This window comes from Macaca fascicularis, chromosome 5 (assembly GCF_037993035.2).
Source record: "Macaca fascicularis isolate 582-1 chromosome 5, T2T-MFA8v1.1".
NCBI lineage: Eukaryota > Metazoa > Chordata > Mammalia > Primates > Cercopithecidae > Macaca > Macaca fascicularis.
In genome coordinates, this window is record NC_088379.1 from 58,388,921 (window position 1) to 58,413,086 (window position 24,166).

The window sequence follows — 24,166 nt, forward strand, 5'->3', positions numbered from 1 at the left end:
TGGAAAGGAACAACCAATACCAGCCACTGCAAAAACATGCCAAATTGTAAAGACGATCGATGCTAGGAAGAAACTGCATCAACTAATGAGCAAAACAACCAGCTAACATCATAATGACAGGATCAGATTCACACATAGCAATATTAACCTTAAATGGAAATGGGCCAAATGCTCCAATTAAAAGACACAGACTGGCAAATTGGATAAAGAGTCAAGACCGATCAGTGTGCTGTATTCAGGAGACCCATGTCACATACAGAGACATACATAGGCTCAAAATAAAGGGATGAAGGAAGTTCTACCGAGCAAATGGAAAACAAAAAAAGGCAGGGGTTGCAATCCTAGTCTCTGATAAAACAGACTTTAAACCAGCAAAGATCAAAAGAGACAAAGAAGGCCATTACGTAATGGTAAAGTGATCAATTCAACAAGAAGAGCTAACTATCCTAAACATAAATGCACCCAATACAGGAGCACCCAGATTCATAAAGCAAGTCCTTAGAGACTTACAAAGAGACATAGACTCCCACACAATAATAATGGGAGACTTTAACACCCTACTGTCAACATTAGACAGATCAACGAGACAGAAAGTTAAGGATATCCAGGAATTGAACTCAACTCTGCACCAAGCGGACCTAATAGAGATCTACAGAACTCTCCACCCCAAATCAACAGAATATACATTCTTAGCACCACATCACACTTATTCCAAAATTGACCACATAGTTGGAAATAAAGCACTCCTCAGCAAGTGTAAAAGAACAGAAATTATAACAAACTGTCTCTCAGACCAAGTGCAATCAAACTAGAACTCAGGAGTAAGAAACTCACTCAAAACCGCTCAACTACATGGAAACTGAACAGCCTGCTCCTGAATGAATACTGGGTACATAAAGAAATGAAGGCAGAAATAAAGATGTTCTTTGAAACCAATGAGAACAAAGATACAACATACCAGAATCTCTGGGACACATTTAAAGCAGTGTGTAGAGGGAAATTTATAGCACTACATGCCCACAAGAGAAAGCAGGAAAGATCTAAAGTTGACACACTAACATCACAATTAAAAGAACTAGAAAAGCAAGAGCAAACACATTCAGAAGCTAGCAGAAGGCCAGAAATGACTAAGATCAGAGCAGAATTGAAGGAGATAGTGACACAAAAAACCCTTCAAAAAATCAGTGAATCCAGGAGCTTTTTTTTGAAAAGATCAACAAAATTGATAGACTGCTAGCAAGACTAATAAAGAAGAAAAGAGAGAAGAATCAAATAGACTCAATAAAAAATGATAAAGGGGATATCACCACCGACCCCACAGAAATACAAACTACCATCAGAGAATACTATAAACACCTCTATGCAAATAAACTAGAAAACCTAGAAGGAATGGATAAATTCCTGGACACATACACTCTCCCAAGACTAAACCAGGAAGAAGCTGAATCCCTGAATTGACCAATAACAGGTTCTGAAATTGAGGCAATAATTAATAGCCTACTAACCAAAAAAAGTCCAGGACCAGACAGATTCACAGCCAAATTCTACCAGAGGTACATGGAGGAGCTGGTACCATTCCTTCTGAAACTATTCCGATCAATAGAAAAAGAGGGAATCCTCCCTAACTCATTTTATGAGGCAACATCTCCTGATACCAAAGGCTGGCAGGGACACAACAAAAAAAGAGAATTTTAGACCAATATCCCTGATGAACATCGGTGCAAAAATCCTCAATAAAATACTGGCAAACCAAATCCAGCAGCACATCAAAAAGCTTATCCACCATGATCAAGTGGGCTTTATCCCTGGGATGCAAGACTGGTTCAACATACGCAAATCAATAAACGTAATCCAGCATATAAACAGAATCAAAGACAAAAACCACATGATTATCTCAATAGATGTAGAAAAGGCCTTTGACAAAATTCAACAGCACTTCATACTAAAAACTCAGTAAATTCGATATTGATGGAACATATCTCAAAATAATAAGAGCTATTTATGACAAACCCACAGCCAATACCATACTGAATGGGCAAAAACTGGAAGCATTCCCTTTGAAAACTGGCAGAGGACAGGGATGCCCTCTCTCACCACTCCTATTCAACATAGTGTTGGAAGTTCTGGCCAGGGCAGTCAGGCAGGAGAAAGAAATAAAGAGTATTCGATTAGGAAAAGAAGAAGTCAAATTGTCCCTGTTTGCAGATGACATGACTGTATACTTAGAAAACCCCATTGTCTCAGCCCAAAATTTCCTTAAGCTGATAAGCAACTTCAGCAGAGTCTCAGGATACAAAATCAATGTGCAAAAATCACAAGCATTCTTATACACCAATCAGACAAACAGAGAGCCAAATCATGAGTGAACTCCCATTCACAGTTGCTTCAAAGAGAATAAAATACCTAGGAATCCAACTTACAAGGGATGTAAAGGACCTCTTCAAGGAGAACTACAAACCACTGGTCGGTGAAATAAAAGAGGACACAAACAAATGGAAGAACATTCCATGCTCATGGATAGGAAAAACTAATAACATGAAAATGGCTTTCCGCTCTACCTAGAGGGGTCCATATGGCGTTGTTCTGGATTCCTGTCGTAACTTAAAGGGAAACTTTCACAATGTCCGGAGCCCTTGATGTCCTACAAATGAAGGAGGAGGATGTCCTTAAGTTCCTTGCAGCAGGAACCCACTTAGGTGGCACCAATCTTGACTTCCAGATGGAACAGTACATCTATAAAAGGAAAAGTGATGGCATCTACATCATAAATCTGAAGAGGACCTGGGAGAAGCTTCTGCTGGTGGCTCGTGCCATTGTTGCCATTGAAAACCCTGCTGATGTCAGTGTTATATCCTCCAGGAATACTGGCCAGAGGGCCGTGCTGAAGTTTGCTGCTGCCACTGGAGCCACTCCAATTGCTGGCCGCTTCACTCCTGGAACCTTCACTAACCAGATCCAGGCAGCCTTCCGGGAGCCATGGCTTCTTGTGGTTACTGACCCCAGGGCTGACCACCAGCCTCTCACGGAGGCATCTTATGTTAACCTACCTACCATTGCTCTGTGTAACACAGATTCTCCTCTGCACTATGTGGACATTGCCATCCCATGCAACAACAAGGGAGCTCACTCAGTGGGTTTGATGTGGTGGATGCTGGCTCGGGAAGTTCTGCGCATGCGTGGCACCATTTCCCGTGAACACCCGTGGGAGGTCATGCCTGATCTCTACTTCTACAGAGATCCTGAAGAGATTGAAAAAGAAGAGCAGGCTGCTGCTGAAAAGGCAGTGACCAAGGAGGAATTTCAGGGTGAATGGACTGCTCCAGCTCCTGAGTTCACTGCTACTCAGCCTGAGGTTGCAGACTGGTCTGAAGGTGTGCAGGTGCCCTCTGTGCCTATTCAGCAGTTCCCTACTGAAGACTGGAGTGCTCAGCCTGCCACGGAAGACTGGTCTGCAGCTCCCACTGCTCAGGCCACTGAATGGGTAGGAGCAACCACTGAATGGTCTTAAGCTGTTCTTGCACGGGCTCTTAAGCAACATGGAAAAATGGTTGATAGAAAATAAACATCAGTTTCTAAAAAAAAAAAAAAAAAAAAGAAAATGGCCATACCACCCAAGGTAATTTATAGATTTAATGCCATCCCCATTAAGCTACCAATGACTTTCTTCACAGAATTGAAAAAAATTACTTTAAAGTTCATATGGAACCAGAAGAGCCCACATTGCCAAGACAATCCTAAGCCAAAAGAACAAAGCTGGAGGCATCACGCCACCTGACTGCAAACTCTACTACAAGGCTACAGTAACCAAAACAGCATGGTACTGGTACCAAAACAGAGATATAGACCAATGGACCAGTACAGAACCCTCGGAAATAATACCACATATCTACAACCATCTGATCTTTGACAAAGCTGACAAAAATAAGAAATGGGGAAAGGATTCCCTATTTAACAAATGGTGCTGGGAAAGCTGGCTAGCCATATGTAGAAAGCTGAAACTGAATCCCTTCCTTACACCTTATATAAAAATTAATTCAAGATTGATTAGAGACTTAAATGTTAGACCTAAAACCATAAAAACCCTAGAAGAAAACCTAGGTAGTACCATTCAGGACATAGGCATAGGCAAGGACTTCATGTCTAAAACACCAAAAGCAATGGCAACAAAAGCCAAAATTGACAAATGGGATCTAATTAAACTAAAGAGCTTCTGCACAGCAAAGGAAAATACCATCAGAGTGAACAGGCAACCTACAGAATGGGAGAACATTTTTGTAATCTATCCATTTGACAGAGGGCTGATATACAGAACCTACAAAGAACTCAAACAAATTTACAAGAAAAAAACAAACGACCCCATCAAAAAGTGGGCGAAGGATATGAACAGACACTTCCGAAAAGAAGACATTTATGCAGCGAAATGTCCATCAATGACAGACTGGATTAAGAAAATGTGGCACATACACACCATGGCATACTATGCAGCCATAAAACAGGATGAGTTCATGTCCTTTGTAGGGACATGGATGCAGCTGGAAACCATCATTCTCAGCAAACCATCGCAAGAACAGTAAACCAAACACCGCATGTTCTCACTCATGGGTGGGAATTGAACAATGAGAACACTTGGACACAGGAAGGGGAGCATGACACACAAGGGCCTGTCGTGGGACAGGGGTAGCAGGGCAGGATAGCATTAGGAGACATACCTAATGTAAATGATGAGTTAATGGGTGCAGCACACCAACATGGCACATGTATACATATGTAAGAAACCTGCACGTTGTGCACATGTACCCTAGAACTTAAAAAGTATAATAAAAAATAATTTAAAAAAACCATTAAGTTAAAAGAAGAAAAAAAAAGAAATGTCAAAATGTATTAAGCCAATATAAAATGAGGGTACAGAAAGTATAACAAATAATGTGCAAATAAAGTTCATTCAGCTGGAAAAAAAATAAGCATTTGAAAATATTGCATTCCACCGCTATATGATACAGTATTTGATAAATGCCTATTAGGTCAAATTAGGTGAAATTTTTGTACTAAGCTTCTATGTAATTTCTGATTTTTAAAATTTGTTCTAACCGTTACTGATACAATGTCAGCATCTATAAGTATGATGGTATATTTCTCTATTTTTGCCTTTAATACTATCTTTTTCATTTGTTTTATGTACTTTGAATCTGTATTGTTAAGTATATGAACATTTTGTTTAATGTACATGAACCTTGTTGTAATTTTGATACATTCTTTCATACCTACAGTAATATTCATTGTTTTGAGGTCTGTTTTCTTATAGTAATACAGTCACAGAACTTTCTTATGTTTGTATGTCGCATGTTTTTCATCCCATTATTTAAATTTCATTCTGCCTTTGTACTTTAAGTTTCTTGCTTATAATAAACTTATTTTTGGCTTTCGTAATTTTTATCAATTTTTTGTTACCTTGTAATAGTTATTTTCTATATCGTTATTATTTATTGATACATAATTTTACCTATTGGGATACATGTATTTTGATACAAACATATGGTGTGTAATAATGATCAACTAAGGGTAATTGGGATATCCATCTCCTCAAACATTTATTATTTATTTATGTTGCAAACATTCCTAATCTCTTCTTGTTACTTTGAAATATATGATAGCACAATAGGGCAACTATAGCTGATGATATATTATTAATTCTGATTATATCTACCTCTTATATTTAATAAAATTATTGTGATGACTGTGATAAAGAATGAAGTGGTTCTGTGTAGACATAAAATCTTCAGAATGTATTAAGTGAAAAAAAGTTGCAGAATGGCATCTGTAGAAAGAATCCATTAATACAAGAAATCAAACCCGAAGTGTGTTGTGTGTCTTTGTCTCTTTTTGCAATTTTGTAGGGAAAAAAAAGCCCTAGAAGGGTAGATACCACTCTGTGTATAGTGCTTACATTTGGAGAGGGATGTTGGGGAGATAGGGGTTTATCCCATATTCTCCATTGTGGCTGGAAAGTTTTTTTACAGAGACTAAACTTGTGTTTTACGTAATGAACAAATCATGACTGTAGTAAAAAATCATCTAATCTTTTGACTTTCATGTGTTTTGCTAGGATTGGTCCAAAGGAAGATTTTTTCCATTGTTTGAAATGTAACTTATGTCTAGCTATGAATCTTCAAGGAAGACACAAGGTATATAATTTAGTTTGTGTAATTTTTAAAGTAGTGCAGTGTTTTTGAAACAAGCTTAACTTCTAATATGTTTTGGAAGCATGCTAATTTTCATATTTTCCAAGTGCAACTGTATTGCTGTTTTGAAAAGCAGTATTAACAAATAGATATTTTAAAATATGTACCTCAGAATATCTGATCTACAATTCCTTTTCTTCTCTATAGTGTAAGAATGCTTATATCACTTATTAACATAATGTTGACAACTTCAAAGTTGGTTTATGGATTCTTACCATTGGTACTGCGTTTAAGAATAACTTGAAAACAGGAGAAATACTGAATGGTGTAACCTAATTAGCACAACATTCTAAGAAAATTCGGAAAATATTTTACTATTTTTTTTTTTTTACAATTAAGACATACATATTTTAAATCTGGATATAGGAATTATGTCACAATCCCAGGCCCTTTTTCATTATTTAAAAAAAATCTAATAAAGTATTACATTTATAGTACTGATTCTACCTACTACAAGAATTTAATTAAAAGAATGGAAGATTGGCGTAAAGTGAAGTATAAATCATACTTGTTCAAGTATAGGAAATTCCAGATAAGGGAGAACAGTGTAAGTAGCAACATTGTAGCTGTTGAGAGAGAGAGACAGATAGACATTAATTGGAAAGAGACTGAAATTATTTACTTAGCAGTATAGTAGGTTCGATAGAAGGTAAGGATAAGAAGTTATTGCAGAAATATAATATTAGCTAGAACTTGGCCTAAATAGTAAAGTGGTGAGGAAAATTGAGATGAATAATGAACATACATGATGTGGTAATGGTATTAAGGAAAAAGAGTGAGGCGGAGTAAAGATGACTCTGAAGATTTTCAATCCCAACTTAAGGTACTTATTAGTAGATTGTAAATTTTTTGAAGATAAAAGATTGAGTTTGGTTTTTAAACTTGAGCTTGTGGTGATGGCAAGCTATGCTAGTGGAGATAGCCAGGAGTTAGTAGTATCTTATAGATTACATTTCCCTGATGTTCTGGTTTCCAAAGCGTGTGTAGTGTGTGTGTGAGTGTGCACACACTAATTCATTGCATCCTCACCTCAGCATTTGCGTTCCATCAACTCAGAGATGCTACTGATGATCAGATATGTTGTAATTGCGGGGATGTTAAAATGTATGTGTGAGGTGTACTTTAGAATCAAATGAAATATGTATTAATTTTATTTTATAAATAAGAAACATAAGACTAAAGCAGTGGCTAGTCTAAAATCTGAAGGACTGGTAAATAGCAGAGCTAGGATTACAGTCTAGATTTTTAAACTTACTCTTAAGCTTATTATTTTGAGGGTTTATCTCCCCACTATACTGTCATCTTTCAAAAACATATCTATTTTTTTGTTACGGTTTTTTTGTTTTGTTGTTTTTTAGTTATCTTTTATTTCTGTATTACTACGTGGTCCTGCCATCTATTAAGTGCTTCCATTAAAAACCCGGAAATCTTCCATGGCACAGTGCTTTCCCTTACCTCCTTGCATTTAATCAGACATTAAATCTTGTCAAATTAAGAACTCAGGCTCTGAAGTTAGCCTACTGAAGCGCCAGTTTAACTGTGACTTTGGAAGTTCTTCTCTAGGCTTCCACTGCTTCAACTGTAAAATGGTATGACAATCATAGCCTATTTCATCTAGGATTGTGAGATTTAATTGATCTTATACAGGTACTGTGCTGAATATGGCATATAGTAAATTTCAATAATATGAACTATTATTATTACCAATATTATTAGTAAGTAGTTGAGCTTACTAATTTAGGTCACTGGCTTTGGAGCAAAACATACATAATATGCAAAGGTTCCAAATCTTACTATCTTTGGATCTTGGGTAAGTGTCTTGAATTCCTAAGTCACTTTCCTTATCTGTGGAAGTGAAGGTAATCTCAATAATGTTTATTATTTTCACTGTATCAGGTAATGTGCCAAGCCTGAAATAGTGTGAGATTTAAATAACTGTTAAAAAACTCTTTTCTGATATATAAGCATATATTAATGTTAGCTATTATTTTTAGTGAGTTGATTTTGTTAATTTTTATTATTAATACTGTTATACCTGACATTTTCATCTAGTTAAGCTTTTGTTAATGTGAATTTCTCTTTTAAACAGTGTATTGAAAATGTGTCCCGACAGAATTGTCCAATATGTTTGGAGGTAGGCTTAAAATATTTTTTACTTTGGAAGTCTCAGCTCTTGAATTCAAAATACTTGGATGTTTATATTGTCTTCATACAAGCACTAACATTTATTTCCTTTACAGGACATTCACACATCCCGTGTTGTTGCTCATGTCTTGCCATGTGGACATCTTTTACATAGGTAAAGTAACATTTTTTTCTCAATGATGTTTGAAAATAGTGGAGACAGTTTTTGTTTTACTAAAATAATCTTATATTTTCTTTCAGAACGTGTTATGAAGAAATGTTGAAAGAGTGAGTGTTTGGGATTTTAAAAATAATTGTAAGATGTTTGATTTTTTTGTGTGTGTGGTGTGGGGTGGTGGACAAACGTTGTTACTTATACTGTATTGGGCATGGCAATATTTATATTGAAATGGGTAGGGTAGATGAATAGTGTTAAAACAGGACAAAGCATCTTGGATATAGAACTACATCTTTGCTATATGTTTCTCTTAAGCCTCGTCTCCTCCCACAATTTGAGATAGATACCTCTTTTTTTTTCTGACCATATATACCAGGAAGCAGTCTTTGCCGGATGCTGTTACAGTGTTGTAAAAATGCTGAAAAATATTGCTGAAAATTTGTTAGGTTGTTATATTGGCTAAGTATAATGAAGTAAAAGAAAGTAGGTGAAGCAGTCATTAAAGCTAAGACTTTATGAATGGAAAGGATATTAAAATTAGATGAAAATAATTGAAAAGAGGAGACTGTATTTTGGTCCTACAGATTGATGAGCAAAAATTTGAAGAGCTAGGGAGAGGGCATTTTTGTTTTTCAGATTTTTAGAACGGAAATAATAGCTGAATAATTTTTAACAAATACAGTATCTTTCCATGAGTGTATTAAGAAATTAAGGTTGTTTAGCTAAGTAGCTTAATTAGTTTGTAAAAATATATGAAGTACATTCTACAAAGAATATGGACTAATTACTCTCCATTTTATAATACTGAGGAAAAAGACTTAGTTTTAGATAAGTATACAGGAATTAATTTAAAAGTTATATAGTGTGAAAGTTCCCAGGTTCCTAAGAGATTATCTTGAAATAGAGGAAAATGCCTGTTTTGAATGGTTCATGTAGCTTGCATCTTCTTGTATACCTGAATTAATATATTCTTTGTTTAATGTTTGGAAAATAACCTTTTTATCTTTTTCAGAGGCTACAGATGTCCATTATGTATGCACTCTGCTTTAGATATGACCAGGTATTGGAGACAGCTGGATGATGAAGTAGCACAGACTCCTATGCCATCAGAATATCAGAACATGACTGTGGATGTGAGTAGAATCAATACTTTGTAGATTCCTTGTTGACACTCTTCCTTTTTGCCCTCCTGCTTGAATTTGCCAAAAAAGAAAAAAAATACTGGTTTGACACAGATGCTAATGTGATGATTATGGAAAGCACAAATGATTTTTAAATTTTAGTTAAATATATAGCTCAGATCAGAAAAAAAAAGTCTTAAGAATGCCTTTATGTAGTTTTTCCCAACACTAGATGGCAGGCAAAAACTTTATTCTGAATTGTTTACACATTACTTGCCAGAGTCAGTCAGTAATATAACTGACTAGGGTTGGATCACTGGTGGGAGGTTTTAAGTACGTTTTATTTTTAATTATTTTACATTTTATTTCAGGAGAACATATTTGCTGATTTTTGAGATTATGTTTTGGTTTTTAGTGTTTATTACCCTTTTTTTCCATCTTAGACTTATTTTTATCGAGTGCACACAGGAGACCCCTTTTTCACTTCTGTTGTTCACAGAATCATAAGCAAAGAACAAATTGAGAGATAAGAGTTATAATTACAGAGAAGTCTTGATTCACGATCTTGGGAAAAAACTGTCCACACTAAAATGCCGCTTGCTTCTGGGAAAAAACTTTCCTGGTTAACTTTACCTTAAGGTCTCTAAAGGGTGTCCAGTTCCAAGAGTGTGGAGGGTCCCTTCTGAATTGTGAGATAATGAACCTAAGGTTCAAAGTCCAGAAGATTTACTGCAGTGTGTGTGGGAAAGGCAGTCTTTCTCTGATGTTGTTCTCAGAAGACCCAATCTCCAGATTCTAGATTGTGAAGGGTTTGATTGTTCTTAGTCATTGGACCATCAAAATTTTCTTTACCTGATGAAAATGTACTTTGGCATAATGCATAAAAGCCTTGCAGCATTTAGTCATATCAGAGTTTGGTAGTGGAAGATGCATGAGATTCTATTTATTATTAGGTGCATAGGCCTTCCAATGATTATTGCATAAGGGGTCAACTTATGTTTTCCACTTCAAATGGATCTGATTGCCATCAATCTGCAATATCAATCTGCAGTATGTTTAACCAAGGCAATCCAGTCAATTCAGTTAGTTTTGTCTAATGCTATTGTATTTGTACTATCTTATGTAACTATTTTACAACTTGTCCAGTGAAATAAGTACCTCTGTCACTGGAGATTTCTCTAGGAATGTCCCATGAGAGAAACACATTTTATAATAACCTTTTAACTGTAATAGAATTAACCCTCTTGCATGGGATACCTTCTATACAACCAGAAAACAGGCATTGAAAATGACAATTGAATGTAATCCCTCTATAAATACTTAAATGACCCATCAGGTAGCAGAAATGTACTTGAAGTTTTGATTGTCTTCCCAGGATTATGGTTTCGACAAAGCAAACATTGGTCACAAATTATTTTAGCAATTTAGCAATATATATAAATTTTATATATCTGTATAAAATTTGGATTATTTTATCTTTTCCATGATGAGCCATGGAATGCAGAACTTTTTTTTTTTTTTTGGAGACAGAGTCTTGCCCTTATTGTGCAGGCTGGAGTGCAGTGGCACAATCTCGGCTTACTGCAACCTCCACCTCCAAGGTTCAAGTAATTCTCCTGCCTCAGCCTCCCGAGTAGCTGGGATTACAGGTGCCCGCCACCATGCCTGGCTAATTTTTGTATTTTTAGTAGAGTTGGGGTTTTGCCATGTTGGCCAGGCTGGTCTCAATCTCCTGACCTCATGATCCGCCTGCCTCGGCCTCCCAAAGAGCTGGGATTATAGGAGTGAGCCACCTCGCCCAGCTGGAATGCAGAACTTTAATAATGGAAGCTTTAAGGATTTAGGAAGGTCCAGGGGGCTGTCCAGGTTCTCCATGAGTCCACACTTAACATTGGATTTGTGTCCTCTTAAATACCAGATTAGGTGCCTCCCACTGATAACTGAAGGGTTATTATAGGTAATTTGGCTTGGATTGTGGAGTTGATTGAAATCTAAACAATTTCAGTACTGGCTGATTTAGTGTGAAAATCTGGCAAGTATTTTCTTGGTATTCAATTAATTTTTATCCTGCTTGGGTTAGCAGTTTTATAAACCAGTCAGTCTCTCCATTAGAGAGTTCTAGGAATTGTTATCCGGTCCAAGTCCTAAAGTTGTCAGAAATCTGTATTTAAGAGAGCTTGTCAGGGTCCTATTCATCCTTTCATGAACCTCCTTGAAGACACAGAACTGTAGGATTTTGCTTGCTTGTGACGTTTTCAGAGAAACTGCATCAGAATTAAGCAGTTAACTGTGGAAACAACTTAAAATGGTTATAAAGACATGATTGACAAGGAAATTTGGTTATTTCTGTGGCCTGCAATAACACAATAACCATAATCAAGACTGATAGAACATGCTCAGACATAAAGAATTTTAGAATCATATAATCTTGGAATAAATCTTAATAAAAATATAACAGAAAAGTTAAATATCATTTCTTATCTGACAATGCTTCTTACGTAATTTAACAGATCAAATAATCCTTTTTTCTCTCTTAGGATGCTGCAGGGGCCCTTTGTAGCATGCCAAAGTTAGAGGTCAAAAAAAAAAAGACTTAATTTTGAAGGTGAAATTTGGTTTTGGGAAGCTTGTCAAGTGTGTTGAAGATTTAAAACACTTGAACAAAATAGAATCATGAGTCACTATAAAATAATAGTCATTTGTATAGCCAATATGAGAATTAACAGGTTTTAAAAAGTGAAAACATTTACTCTTTGAAACTCAGTTTTCTAAACAACCAAAAGTCCTGAGACAGCGTGAGACAAAATCTGTTTCGCCTTGTCTCCTCTTTTTATTGTTTGAAGTTTACTCAAAAAGTAAACAAAAATATTTTACTGTCTTATTAATACTACATGAAATCTTTGTTCAAGAGAGAAAACCAGATTTTACCTTTGTATTATTAGGACTAAAGCTAATTTTAATAAAACCTTATAAACAAATCCATCCAATCTGTCAGTTTTTTTACCACGTAAGATTTCCATAAATCTTTTATATTCCCTTATAAACTTTTAAAATTCTTTCTTTTGAACGTTTTGTATTTTAATCTACACTTTTTTATTCCTTCAATTTGAAACAACCATTAAGTAACTTCAAACTAGACCAGAAAAAAAATTTTTTTTTTTTTTGAGACAGAGTCTTGCTCTGTCACCTAGGCTGGAGTGCAGTGGAGCAATCTTGGCTCACTGCAACCTCTGCCTCCAGGGTTTAAGCAATTCTTTTGCCTCAGCCTCCTGAGTAGCTGGGACTACAAGCATACAGCACCATACCCGACTAATTTTTGTACTTTTAGTAGAGACAGGGTTTCATCATATTAGCCAGGCTGGTCTCGAACTCCTGACCTTGTGATCCGCCCACCTTGGCCTCCTAAAGCTAAATTTTTTTTAAACACATGCCTTGGCAACTTTTCTCACCAAAAGTATATCTTGCTTGTTTTTATACTCCATATAGGGAATTGTTTTTCTTACATCTAGTAGTTTGAGTTACATATATTAACTACAGTTTCAACTCTTAGTAATCCTAATTTCCAGTGAAAACCTTAGGAAGTAATTTTGAACTGTTTTGTATCAGTATTTATAAATGGAAGCCATTTTAATTTTTTGGAAGGATGTTTCCTTAAATTATTATTTATTAAGATATCTAAATATATTTAGCTTTTCTATGCTATATAAAAATAAGATGCCAAAGTATATAAACTTATAATTAATGTTTTAGCATTTTAACTTACAAATGACTTAAAAGTTTTATGATTACTTAAACATATAAGATTTTAAATTACTGAAAAGAAATTTGAAATTAGGACACAGGTGTACCCTCCCTAATGTTTTCCCAGTCATCTTGAGTCTCAAGTAGTCATATGTCAACCAGGAGGCTATGAAGGGCAGAGCCTGGCTGAGTCTTGAATTTACATACCACTTATAGAGCTTTGAACAGAAGACAGAGCTGTAAAGATGATGCCTGGAGGATGGAACCCCTCGCAGAATAGCCAGGAGGCAAAGCTAAGGCAGGGAAGAAGAAGCCCTAGTGGGCTTGATTAGCCAGGAGGCAAAGCTAAGGCAGGGAAGAAGACGCTCTAGTGGGCTTGATTCTGCCTTGTAGCTACAGGTCTAGGCACTGAGAACATGTACCCAGGCCTCACTTAGCCAGACTTCAGAATCTAGAGGTTCAAAACCCAAAACAAGGTCACAGTCAAATCAAGCAAGTGTTGAATTATATTCAACAGACACCTCTGAAGCCACTCTTATTTTACTAACAGTATAAAAACTGGCTTTATTTACCAAATGTTATCACATACACGTAACACCTGTAGGAATACAGACACAGGCAGAAGCAGATCTTAGAGCTTTCCTAAAGGATTTTCATTTGCGGGCTTTTAAATAGTTTTTCTATTCCTCATTCAGACTATCAGTTTTCCAATTAACCTGTTTCATTGCCCTGAGCAATTGTTAGCTAGGCAGCCCTAAATATGCATTTCTAAAGGACCAACTCTTAGGTCAAACAAGGTAGAAAATTTATATCTCTAAAGCACAGAGCTAAGACTTTAGATGTAAATATTGTGCCATCATTTGCTCAAACCAAGGAAAAAATGGTGTAAAAGTTACGACAAGATGGCCAGAAAATCACCTTAAACAAAGGTATGACTATGTAAATTTAAAACAGTGATAAGAGTTCCTAATGTACACAGACAGACACCTTTACAAATGGAAATTTCCTTTATAGATATAAATTGATTTTACCAAAAGGGTTTCAGGATAGCCTTCTGTATAGTCAGTTAAATGCTGGATAGGTATATTTTAGTTCCATAGATGGTTTTTAAAAATTTACTGTTTCTTAGCTAAAATTACTGAGTTTAGGGTGGAGCCCACTAAGAGAGTAGGGGAAAGAAAGCATTCTTTTTTATTGTTTGCAGTTTACCCAAAAATTAAACAGAAGTATTTTAGTGTCCATGTCCATGCCTGGGCGCAGTATGGATAGATCTGAAAAAAAAGCAAGTCTGCTTTACCTGAGGGCCTACATTTTATAAACATTTTATCCAGGCTATCTTTTTTTTTAGCCTTCAGGGCAGTATAGTAACTAAGCCAAAAAGCTAGTAGATTTAATTTCTCTTATCAGTTAGTTAAGCTTTTTATTTGCCTTTAAAAATCTTTTTTTTTTAAGGCAATAAAAATATTGAAATACTTTTAGAAGTTTCACTCAATAGGCATTTTTAGATGAGTCTAATTTGGGAGCCCTCATTTTCAAATGCACTTTTTCTTTTTTTTTGGTTTGATTTTTAACAGCTCCTTATGGTCATCATCAAATGCACTTCTTAACGTATAGTTTTAAGTGTTCATTTGGGACGTTCCATTATAATTTTAAATTACCTTTAGTAGGGTTTTGCCATTTCTATAAGCAAATGGCATTTTATCCTTCCATAAAATGTTTAAAAAGTGTTTGCTGCTTCTGGGACCTAATACTTACACTTGTAGGCAGAACCAGAAGGTAGATTGCTCAGTTCTTCAGAAATTAAGGATCCCGTTTTTACCTTGAATCTTGGCTTTGGCTCTCATATTTCCTTGGTAAGCTTAACCAGTGATTTTTTTCCCTACTTAAGCGTGCAAGAAGAATTGAAGAGGGCAGGACACAAAAAACCCTGTGAATTTCCAAAAGCCAGTTTGCACCCCCTGCTGTTTTACCATTTACTGTGCTTCTGCCTGACCCAGTCAGACATAAGAGGCCTTTAGCTAGCTCCAAGGCAGTTGGATCCTGGACCCAGTCCGGTTTTTGCTGCGACTTCTGAATCCAGTTCAGATGAAAAATGTGTTTAAAAAACTTGGATAGCTCAAAACACAAATCCGCGGAGTTTTAGAATCTGAGAACTTACCATGATTCCTAATGGCTGCGAGAGAGCAGTGGACACAAAGGGCCTAACGGTACCTTACTGGGTCCCTTGGTGCTCTTGGAGGTCACTGCAAGCTCTACTTCAAATCCCACTTCTGATGTCAGCTGTTTGAAGAAAAACCTTACACAAATTAAATTTAACAGAACTTAATTGAGAAACAATTTGTGAATCAGGCAGCGCTGAACCAGAATAGATTCAGAGGGTCTTGACTGACTGTATTTGGTTGCAATTAGCCTGCAAACTAAAGCTTAAAGGGTTGTTTCTGTGCCTTTTGTCTTATGGAGAGTGATCATCTTTTTTCCTTTAAGTAAGATGTGTTGCTGTCTCTCCTCAGCCCTAGTATTGAGTTTTAGATCAGAATGGGAAAGCCTAGTTTTCTGGCTAGATAATTTTTGGTTATATTACACATTTTCTGAACATCTTCAGATACTTCAGCATACAAGGATAAAAACCACATAGCAAAGCCAGATGAAAATTATTTTTTGTTTTATTTACACTGGAATGTTTCATAATTCATGTGGATAATTGTTAGGGCAATGAAAAATAACTTTTAGAATACTAACCGATAATCATGTGATTGACTAGAGACCAAAGTGTGCTATGTTCCATGTAGATAATTTTTCGAAATAATGGCTTCATTAAGGTACAATTCACATATTATACAGCTCATTCATTTAAATTGTACAATTAGGTGCTTTTAAAAATATTCATGTAGTTATGCAAACATCACCACAATTTTAGAACATTTTTATCATCCTAAAAAGGAAATGCTCGTACCCATTAGCAGTCATTCCCTAATGCCCCAGGCCTAGGCAACCACTAATACACGTTTAGATCGTATTTTTTAAAGAATTATTTTCCAAATTATAATTTAGTGCAAATTTGGAAATTTTCTGCTTATTATAGTGTGACTATTCAAAAGCGAGTGCTTTTCTTGCATAGTAATGTATTGATTTTCAGGTTAACACCTTTGTTATTTTTCAGGTTCTTAGCACTAGAAGAAATTAATTCTTAAACAGCATCTTATTGTTATTGTAGGGGTGAGCGAAGAGCCTCTATTTACTCAATTTTAGGAACTACTCTTTTTGCAATCTAATTCATTCCTAAGGCAGAGAAGACAGGGAACAGTATACTAAACCTAAAAAATAAACAAAAATATTATTTGTGTAAAAATTTTGGTTTTATTAACTGAGATATATTTTTGACTGAAAAATAATGAAATCATATTGCTATTTTGAATTGTAAGTATCAGATATTGATCTGATTATGCCTAGGTTAATTTTCTTGCTTGTACTATTTATACTGTTTAATATTTGGAAACTATTTTAAAACAAGCTTTTTTTTTTTTTTTTTTTTTTTGCTCAAATCTGCCTTTTCACTTTCTGAATGCAGAACCACCTTAATAGCCTTTTAGAGTTTTCAGTGAAAAACTAAAAAGAAATTTCTACTTTTGGAAATGTTTAGACTTATGTACGTATTTTCACATATTTAATATGGTTTTCAAGGGATTATTATGAGCAGACAATGCTACTTGTATTTATAAGGTTTAAAATACTTAATTTGAATTAATCTCTTTTCAGATTCTCTGCAATGACTGTAATGGACGATCCACTGTTCAGTTTCATATATTAGGCATGAAATGTAAGATTTGTGAATCCTACAATACTGCTCAAGCTGGAGGACGTAGAATTTCACTGGATCAGCAATGACGACCCTATGCAGTACTGGAGAAGTTGGCATTTTCTGATATAGAAAGAGGCTTTCCTTGGTATCGTGTTATCATGTGTCATCATCTATGCATTAGAGTTGATGTGTTTTGTACTAGTGTCACAGCATAAAATCATATTACAAGTACTTAAGGATTCAGGGTCTCTTGATAGAATTATCATAGCTCTATATTGAATGAAAGCCACTGTGCTTATGTTTTGATTGGAAATTCCTTTAGTGTCAATTTTTTGGAAGCCAATGATGTTCGCCACTGATACATTCATAGAAGTGTATTATGTTTTCATGAAATTTTGCTTTAGGTGACACTATGCACGCAGTTCATTTCTAGTTCTTGATAGAACTGCACTTAATTCTCAGTAGTAGTCTTGACTTTTTAAGGGCTGTGCTATAGTAAGTTCTCCCTTACTGTTAAAACCTAATTAAATACGCTCTAGAATTTTCTAAGACAGTGCTCTGGATCCTCTAAATGTGAATTTTGATGTAATAATGGCTAATAAAATTATATTGAAACAGTGTTTTATAGTAAGTTTTTTCCAAAGTTTTCTATGTTTGGCTCAACTAGGGCAGTATCATCAGCTCTATAATGTAAAATAAATTTTCTTTCTTTTGAGGTATTCTGTAAAAGTAGTTGGGAAAAATATTATGTAAAATAATAAGACTCTTCCAAATTCTTAATAAAAACATCAACATTGAAAACAGTTTTTATAGGTTGCCCAAAATTATTTCTTCAAAGAGTCATTCATTTATTCATTTATTTAGCAAGTATTTATTGAGCAACTGCTATGTGGCAGATATGTTTCTAGATGCTGTAGAGACAACAGTGGACAATAAAGATAAAAGTCCTTGTCCTTACAACAGCAGTACATTCTGGTGTTCATCATATTTGATCAATGTACTCATTTTCCTTTATGCAAGGAGTATATTGTAAATGAATGGAATATTTCTTCCCTAAGCATGTGAAAATAGGGGATGGATGAGTGGGAAGGGCATGGGATATTCCTGGCAAGATCTCTGATTTCATAATACTTTTTTGGGCTCATGTAATGGAATTAAATATACCTCTTAATTCAGGAACAAAGTTAACAAATATGTTTGATGATCGAGCCGACTTTGACAGTAGTATCTCCGTAATAGCTTACATTAGGCTAGGAAGTAAAATGTACACCTATCAGTTGATAAGTACCTATCAGTTGTATTTCCAACTTTGAGCTATTTGAATCTTCTGTGAATAAGGAAGTTAGCCTTTTAACTAGAAAGCCTAAGAGTTTGGGCACATTTATTTCTTCTTTTGTTGAAATTTATTCACCTGGATAAAGGCAGCAGTTTGGGGCTCAGATCTTTATTCTATCTCACCTTCTTGTCTTCTGTATTCTACTCTTCTTAGGTTCTTTCCCTTCATCTGTTTCCTTGGCCTGGCCAGAGCAGCAGTGCTGATCTTGATTTGGGAAAGGATGTTCCTAGGTATTACCAATTAGTATACAGATAAGGAAAGACTAGTTTTCCAGATCTGATACTTTTTTTTGAAGTGGTTTTGCTCTGTCATTTAGGCTAGAGTGCAGTGAAGTGATCATAGCTCACTGCAGCCTTGACTTCCTGGGCTGAACTGATCCTTCCACCTCAGCCTCCAGAGTAGCTGGGACTATAGGTGTGTGCCATCATGCCTGACTAATTTTTAATTGTAGAAACAGAGTCTCAGTGTATTGTCCAGGCTGGTCTTGAACTTCTGGGCTCAAGTAGTTCTCCTCTCTCGGCCTCCCAAGGGCTGGGATTACAGGCATGAGCCACTGTGCTTGGTCCAGATGTACTACTTTTTATGTTTGGTATTCTGCCAAACCAATCATGTTATTGCTTTTAATCATTGAATCATTGGATCTTTAAATAGGAGTGAGTGAATAATAATAAGGCTCTTCTGTTTTCAACATCTATGTGCTAGGGTCATGCATTAGCATTAATTACTACAGTGATTCTGTGGTGTAAGTGGTGTCCTCATAGATAAGAAAGCTGAGGTTTAGAGGTTAAAATGACATGTTGGGGGTAAATAACAGACACTGTGTGTTGGAGTTGGGAATCAGATCCAAGTCTGTGACTCCAAACCCACTTTTACCACATTGCTTTTGACCTAAACTTCCATTTTGCTAAAATACCCCTCACAGCTAGTCATCTATATCATTGAAGAGCTCGTGATTTGATAGATGAACCTTTAATTTTTAGGTGACTCTAGTTAGAAAGTCTTATTTCACAATCTGATTGTTTCTTTAACTCTGGATCCAAACATGTCCAAAATAATGCAGAATACATACGCAGTCACTCATTCATGCTATCCAGTCATGTAGTTGAAGCAATTTTCAAATGCGCTCAAAGTCTCTAGGCTTCCGTACCCAGGGTTGCTTCAAGTATTTGTTCATGACATGCCAACTTGATGATGAAAATCCTTCAACAGTTCTCATTCACAATCAGAATAAAATCTACGTCCCTTACCATTCCATATGCAATACTTAAAATGCATAATCTTACCCTTAAATACTTTTTCTGATTTCATAAATATAGGTTATACCTCTGTAAGAAAGAAGGTAAAAAACTCTGAACAATCCTTTCTTCCAGAGATAACTACTGTTAACATTTGAACAGATAACTTCATTCTTTTCCTGTCCTTTTTATAATGCTTACAGGAATGTTAAATACTTAGATCTTAAGTACACTAGAATTATCTGTCCCTGAAATGAGTCAGGTTGCCCCGCCACAGAATTTGTATCTATAGTTTACGTTTATTATTTTTGAAAAAAGTAAAATAACAATACCTTTATGAATTTTTTGGTGCATAGCATCTCAGCTTTTTTTATTATTAAAGACGTATGTATGAAAAAAATAAGTGTATATCAAGTTGTTCATTTCTTAGTTTCTGGGGTCTTCTTAACTAGTACATAGAACTCTGTATGAATTAACTTTAGCTTATGTTTGAAGTAGTAGTTTGTTTATAGTGTCATAGGTTTTAAAATCAAACTCAGTTTTTATTTCTTCACCAAAATCTATTTTCATATTATATACATGTTAAATTTCCCTTTTATTTTGGTCATGCATCAAAATAAATTTACTAAGTACTAAAGAGCCAACTTATTTTGTAAGTGCCTGGCACTTAATAGGTATTCACTAGTTGAATAGTTTAATTTGAAATGAATTAATTTTAAATGGGAGTTGTTCAAAACTATGCCACTTTATTTTTCTTTTTTCCTTTGTGTTATTAAAATTTTAATTGATGATTGTATATATTATATATATGGAGTACAATGTGATGTTTTGATATATGTTTACATTGTAGAATGATTAAATCAATGTAATAAATTTATTGCCTCATACGATTTTTTGTGGTAAAAAATCGACACTTAAAATCTACTCTTAATATTTTTGAAATGTATAATGCATTATTTATTATACTCACCATTCTGTGTAATCGAGCAGTAAAGTTTATTCCTCTTGTCTAACTGATATTTGTACCTTTTGATCAGCATCTCCCCTTTTCCCATTCACCCCTGTCTCCCAGCCTCTGGTATTCTACTTCAATGAGTTCACCTTTTTTTAGCTTGCACAGATAGCTGAGGTCACATAGTATTTACCTTTTTGTGCCTGGGTTATTTCATGTAGTATAATGTCTTCCAGGTTCCTGTCACAAGTGACAGGATTTCTTTCTTTTATAGGGCTGAATAGTATTCCGTTGAGTATATATGCCACATTTTGTTTTCATTCATATGATGATTGACATTAAGGTTGCTTCCATATCTTAGCTGTTGTGAATAATGCTGCAGTGAACATGGTGGTGCAGATACCTCTTTGACACACTGACTTCAGTTCCTTTAGCTATATATCCAGAAGTGGGATTGCTGGATCATATGGTAATTCTATTTTTAGTTTTCTGTCTCCATACTGATTTTAATACTGGCTGTTTTAATTTACATTCCCACCAACAGTGCACAAGTGTTCCCTTTTCTCCACACCCTGTCAACACTTTTATCATTTTGATAATAGTCACTCTAACAGGTGTAAGGTGATATCTTGTGTTCGTTCGCATTTTTCTGATTAGTGATGATGAGCATCTTTTCATATATTTGTTGGTCATTTGTATCTTTTTTAGGAACATCTGTTTACATCCTTTGCCCATTTTTTAATTGAGTTCATTTTCTTATTTGTGGTTTGAGTACCTTATGTATTTTGGATATTAGCCCCTTATCAGATGTATGATTTATAAATATTTTCTTTGAATTCATGGGTTGTGTCTTCATTCTATCATTCCCTTCACTATGCAGAAGCTTTTTAGTTTGATGCAGCCCCATGTATTTTTGTTGTCTGTGTTCTTGGGGTTACATCCAAGAAATCTTTGCCCAGCAGTGTTGTGGAGCATTTCTCCTATGTTTTGTTCTCATAGTTTTATAGTTTCAGGTCTTATGCTTAAGTTTTAAAACAATTTTGAGTTGATTTTTATATGTTGTGTGAGATAAGGATCCAATTTCATTCTTCTGCATGTGTATATTCAGTTTTACCAACACCATTTATTGAAGAGACTGGCTTCATTGTTAGTGTTGGCATATTTATTGGAAGTCAATTGACTATAGGTGTGTTGGTTTATTTCTGGGCTCTCCTACTAGTCAGCATACCTGTTTTTATGCCAGTACCATGCTGTTTTTATTACTATCATTTTATAATAGATTTTGAAGTCAGGTAGTGTGATGCCTCCAACTTTGTTCCTTTTGTTTAAGATTGCTTTGGCTATTCAGGTCTTCTCTGGTACCATATAAATTATAGTATTGTTACTTCTATTTCTGTGGAAAATGACATTGGAATTTTGATAGGGGTTGTTATGAGAAAAACCTGGGACTATAATGTCCCAACTGAAAGTGGGAAGAAGCCGAGAGACCAAGGAATGACGACAAGTCCAGCTTGAGGAGCAGATGAGTTTATTAGGACTTATTTACAGGGGAGTCTTGGATGGCAACAGGACACCACTAGAGCTCTGTGCCACTTCCCATCTCTAAACTGCTGTTAAGCTAATTTCCTGGCTCTTTGCCTGTTGTGTTTGAGCAATGAGACTGTATTTCTTGGTATGTTCTCAGATACTCTCTAGAATATTTAGATTCTCAGGGACACCTGCTCCTTGCCTGGACACCATGGTGTTGGCTCATTGCCCAACCTTCAGGATTTGGGCAGTGGACATATACCCTTAAGCAACCTTGTGGGGGACCTCACACTACAGGGATTGGATTAAACCTGTAGATTGTTTTGACTAGTATGGACATTTTAACCATGGCTATGGTTCGCATCTGTGTCCCCACCCAAATCTCATGTTCTATTGGAATCCTCAGTGTGGACGTTGGGCCTGGTGGGAGGTGACTGGATCATGGGGGTGGATTTCCGCCTTTGGTGCTTGTGATAGAGTTCTCATGAGATCTGGCCATTTAAAAGTGTGTGGCACCTCCCCACCCTCCTTCCTTCTGCTCTAGCCACGTAAGATGTGCCTGCTTTTCCTTCACCTCCTGCTATGATTGAAAGTTTCCTGAGGCCTCCCAAGAAGCAGATGCCAGCATCAAATTTCCTGTACAACCTGCAGAACCATGAGCCAATTAAGCCTCTTTTCTTTATGAATTACCCTTTTTAGGTATTTCTTTATAGCAATGCAAGAACGGACTATTACAACAATATTCTTCCAATCCAGGAACACAGGATACCTTTTCATCTATTTATGTTGTCTACTATTTCTTTCATCAGTGTTTTATAGTTTCAGTATACAGATCTTGCACTTATTTGATTCACTTTACTCCTAAGTATTTTTTGATGCTATTGAGAATTAGATTGATTTCTTACTTTTTCAATAGTTCCTTGTCAGTGTAAAGAAATGCTACTAATTTTAGGGCCGGGTGCAATGACTCACGCATGTAATCCCAGCACTTTGGGAGGCTGAGGCGGGTGGATCACGAGGTCAAGAGATCGAGACCATCCTGGCCAACTTGGTGAAACCCCGTCTCTACTAAAAATATAAAAATTAGCCTGGCGTGGTGGTGGGCGCCTGTAATCCCAGCTACTCAGGAGGCTGAGGCAGGAAAATCGCTGGAACCCGGGAGGCAGAGGTTGCAGTGAGCCAAGATCACTCCACTGCACTCCATCCTGGTGACAGAGCGAGACTCCATCTCAAAAAAAAAAAAAAAAGAAAAGGAAATGCTACTAATTTTATATTCTGTAATACTGAATTGTTTATCAGTTCTAACAGCTTTTTGGTGGAGTCTTTAGGGTTTTCTATATATAAGATCATGTAATCAGCAAACAGTTTCACTTCTTCCTTTCCTATTTGGATGCATTTTATTGCATTTTATTTCTTTTTCTTATTTATTTTTTTTTTTTTTGAGACGGAGTCTCGCTCTGTAGCCCAGGCTGGAGTGCAGTGGCCGGATCTCAGCTCACTGCAAGCTCCGCCTCCCGGGTTCACGCCATTCTCCGGCCTCAGCCTCCCGAGTAGCTGGGACTACAGGCGCTGCCACCTCGCCCGGCTATTTTTTGTATTTCTTAGTAGAGACGGGGTTTCACCATGTTAGCCAGGATGGTCTCGATCTCCTGACCTCGTGATCCGCCCATCTCGGCCTCCCAAAGTGCTGGGATTACAGGCTTGAGCCACCGCGCCCGGCCTTTCTTTTTCTTATGTAATTACTCTGGCTAGAACTTCCAGTACTGTGTTGAATAGAAATGGTTAGAGTGACCATCTTTGTCTTGTTCCTGATCTTAGAAGACAAGCTTTCAGCTTTTCACTATTGAATATGAGGTTAGCTGTGGGTTTTTCATATATGGCCTTAATTGTGTTGAGGTATGGTCCCTCAATGCC

General features: G+C 36.1%; 2 protein-coding genes across 5 annotated transcripts in view; both read left to right on the forward strand.

Annotated features, from left to right (window-relative positions):
- RCHY1 (ring finger and CHY zinc finger domain containing 1) overlaps positions 1-20,646 on the forward strand; it is a 41,519-nt gene extending 20,873 nt beyond the window's left edge. For 2 of the 4 annotated variants that reach the window (XM_005555044.4, XM_065545086.2), the window contains 6 exons: positions 6,104-6,182; positions 8,329-8,373; positions 8,480-8,538; positions 8,625-8,651; positions 9,554-9,674; positions 17,160-20,646. In XM_005555044.4, the coding sequence (XP_005555101.1) occupies positions 6,104-6,182; positions 8,329-8,373; positions 8,480-8,538; positions 8,625-8,651; positions 9,554-9,674; positions 17,160-17,288 (460 nt within the window). In that variant the 3' untranslated portion in view covers positions 17,289-20,646. The remainder of the gene's footprint in view (positions 1-6,103; positions 6,183-8,328; positions 8,374-8,479; positions 8,539-8,624; positions 8,652-9,553; positions 9,675-17,159) is intronic. The other 2 variants (XM_005555045.5, XM_074039865.1) reach the window with 1 other exon arrangement.
- On the forward strand, positions 1,612-3,545 carry LOC102143921 (small ribosomal subunit protein uS2-like). Its single transcript, XM_065545085.2, has one exon. It carries the CDS (start codon positions 2,621-2,623, stop codon positions 3,506-3,508), a length of 888 nt encoding a protein of 295 aa, XP_065401157.1. The 5' UTR covers positions 1,612-2,620; the 3' UTR covers positions 3,509-3,545.
- Positions 20,647-24,166: the final 3,520 nt, after the last annotated feature.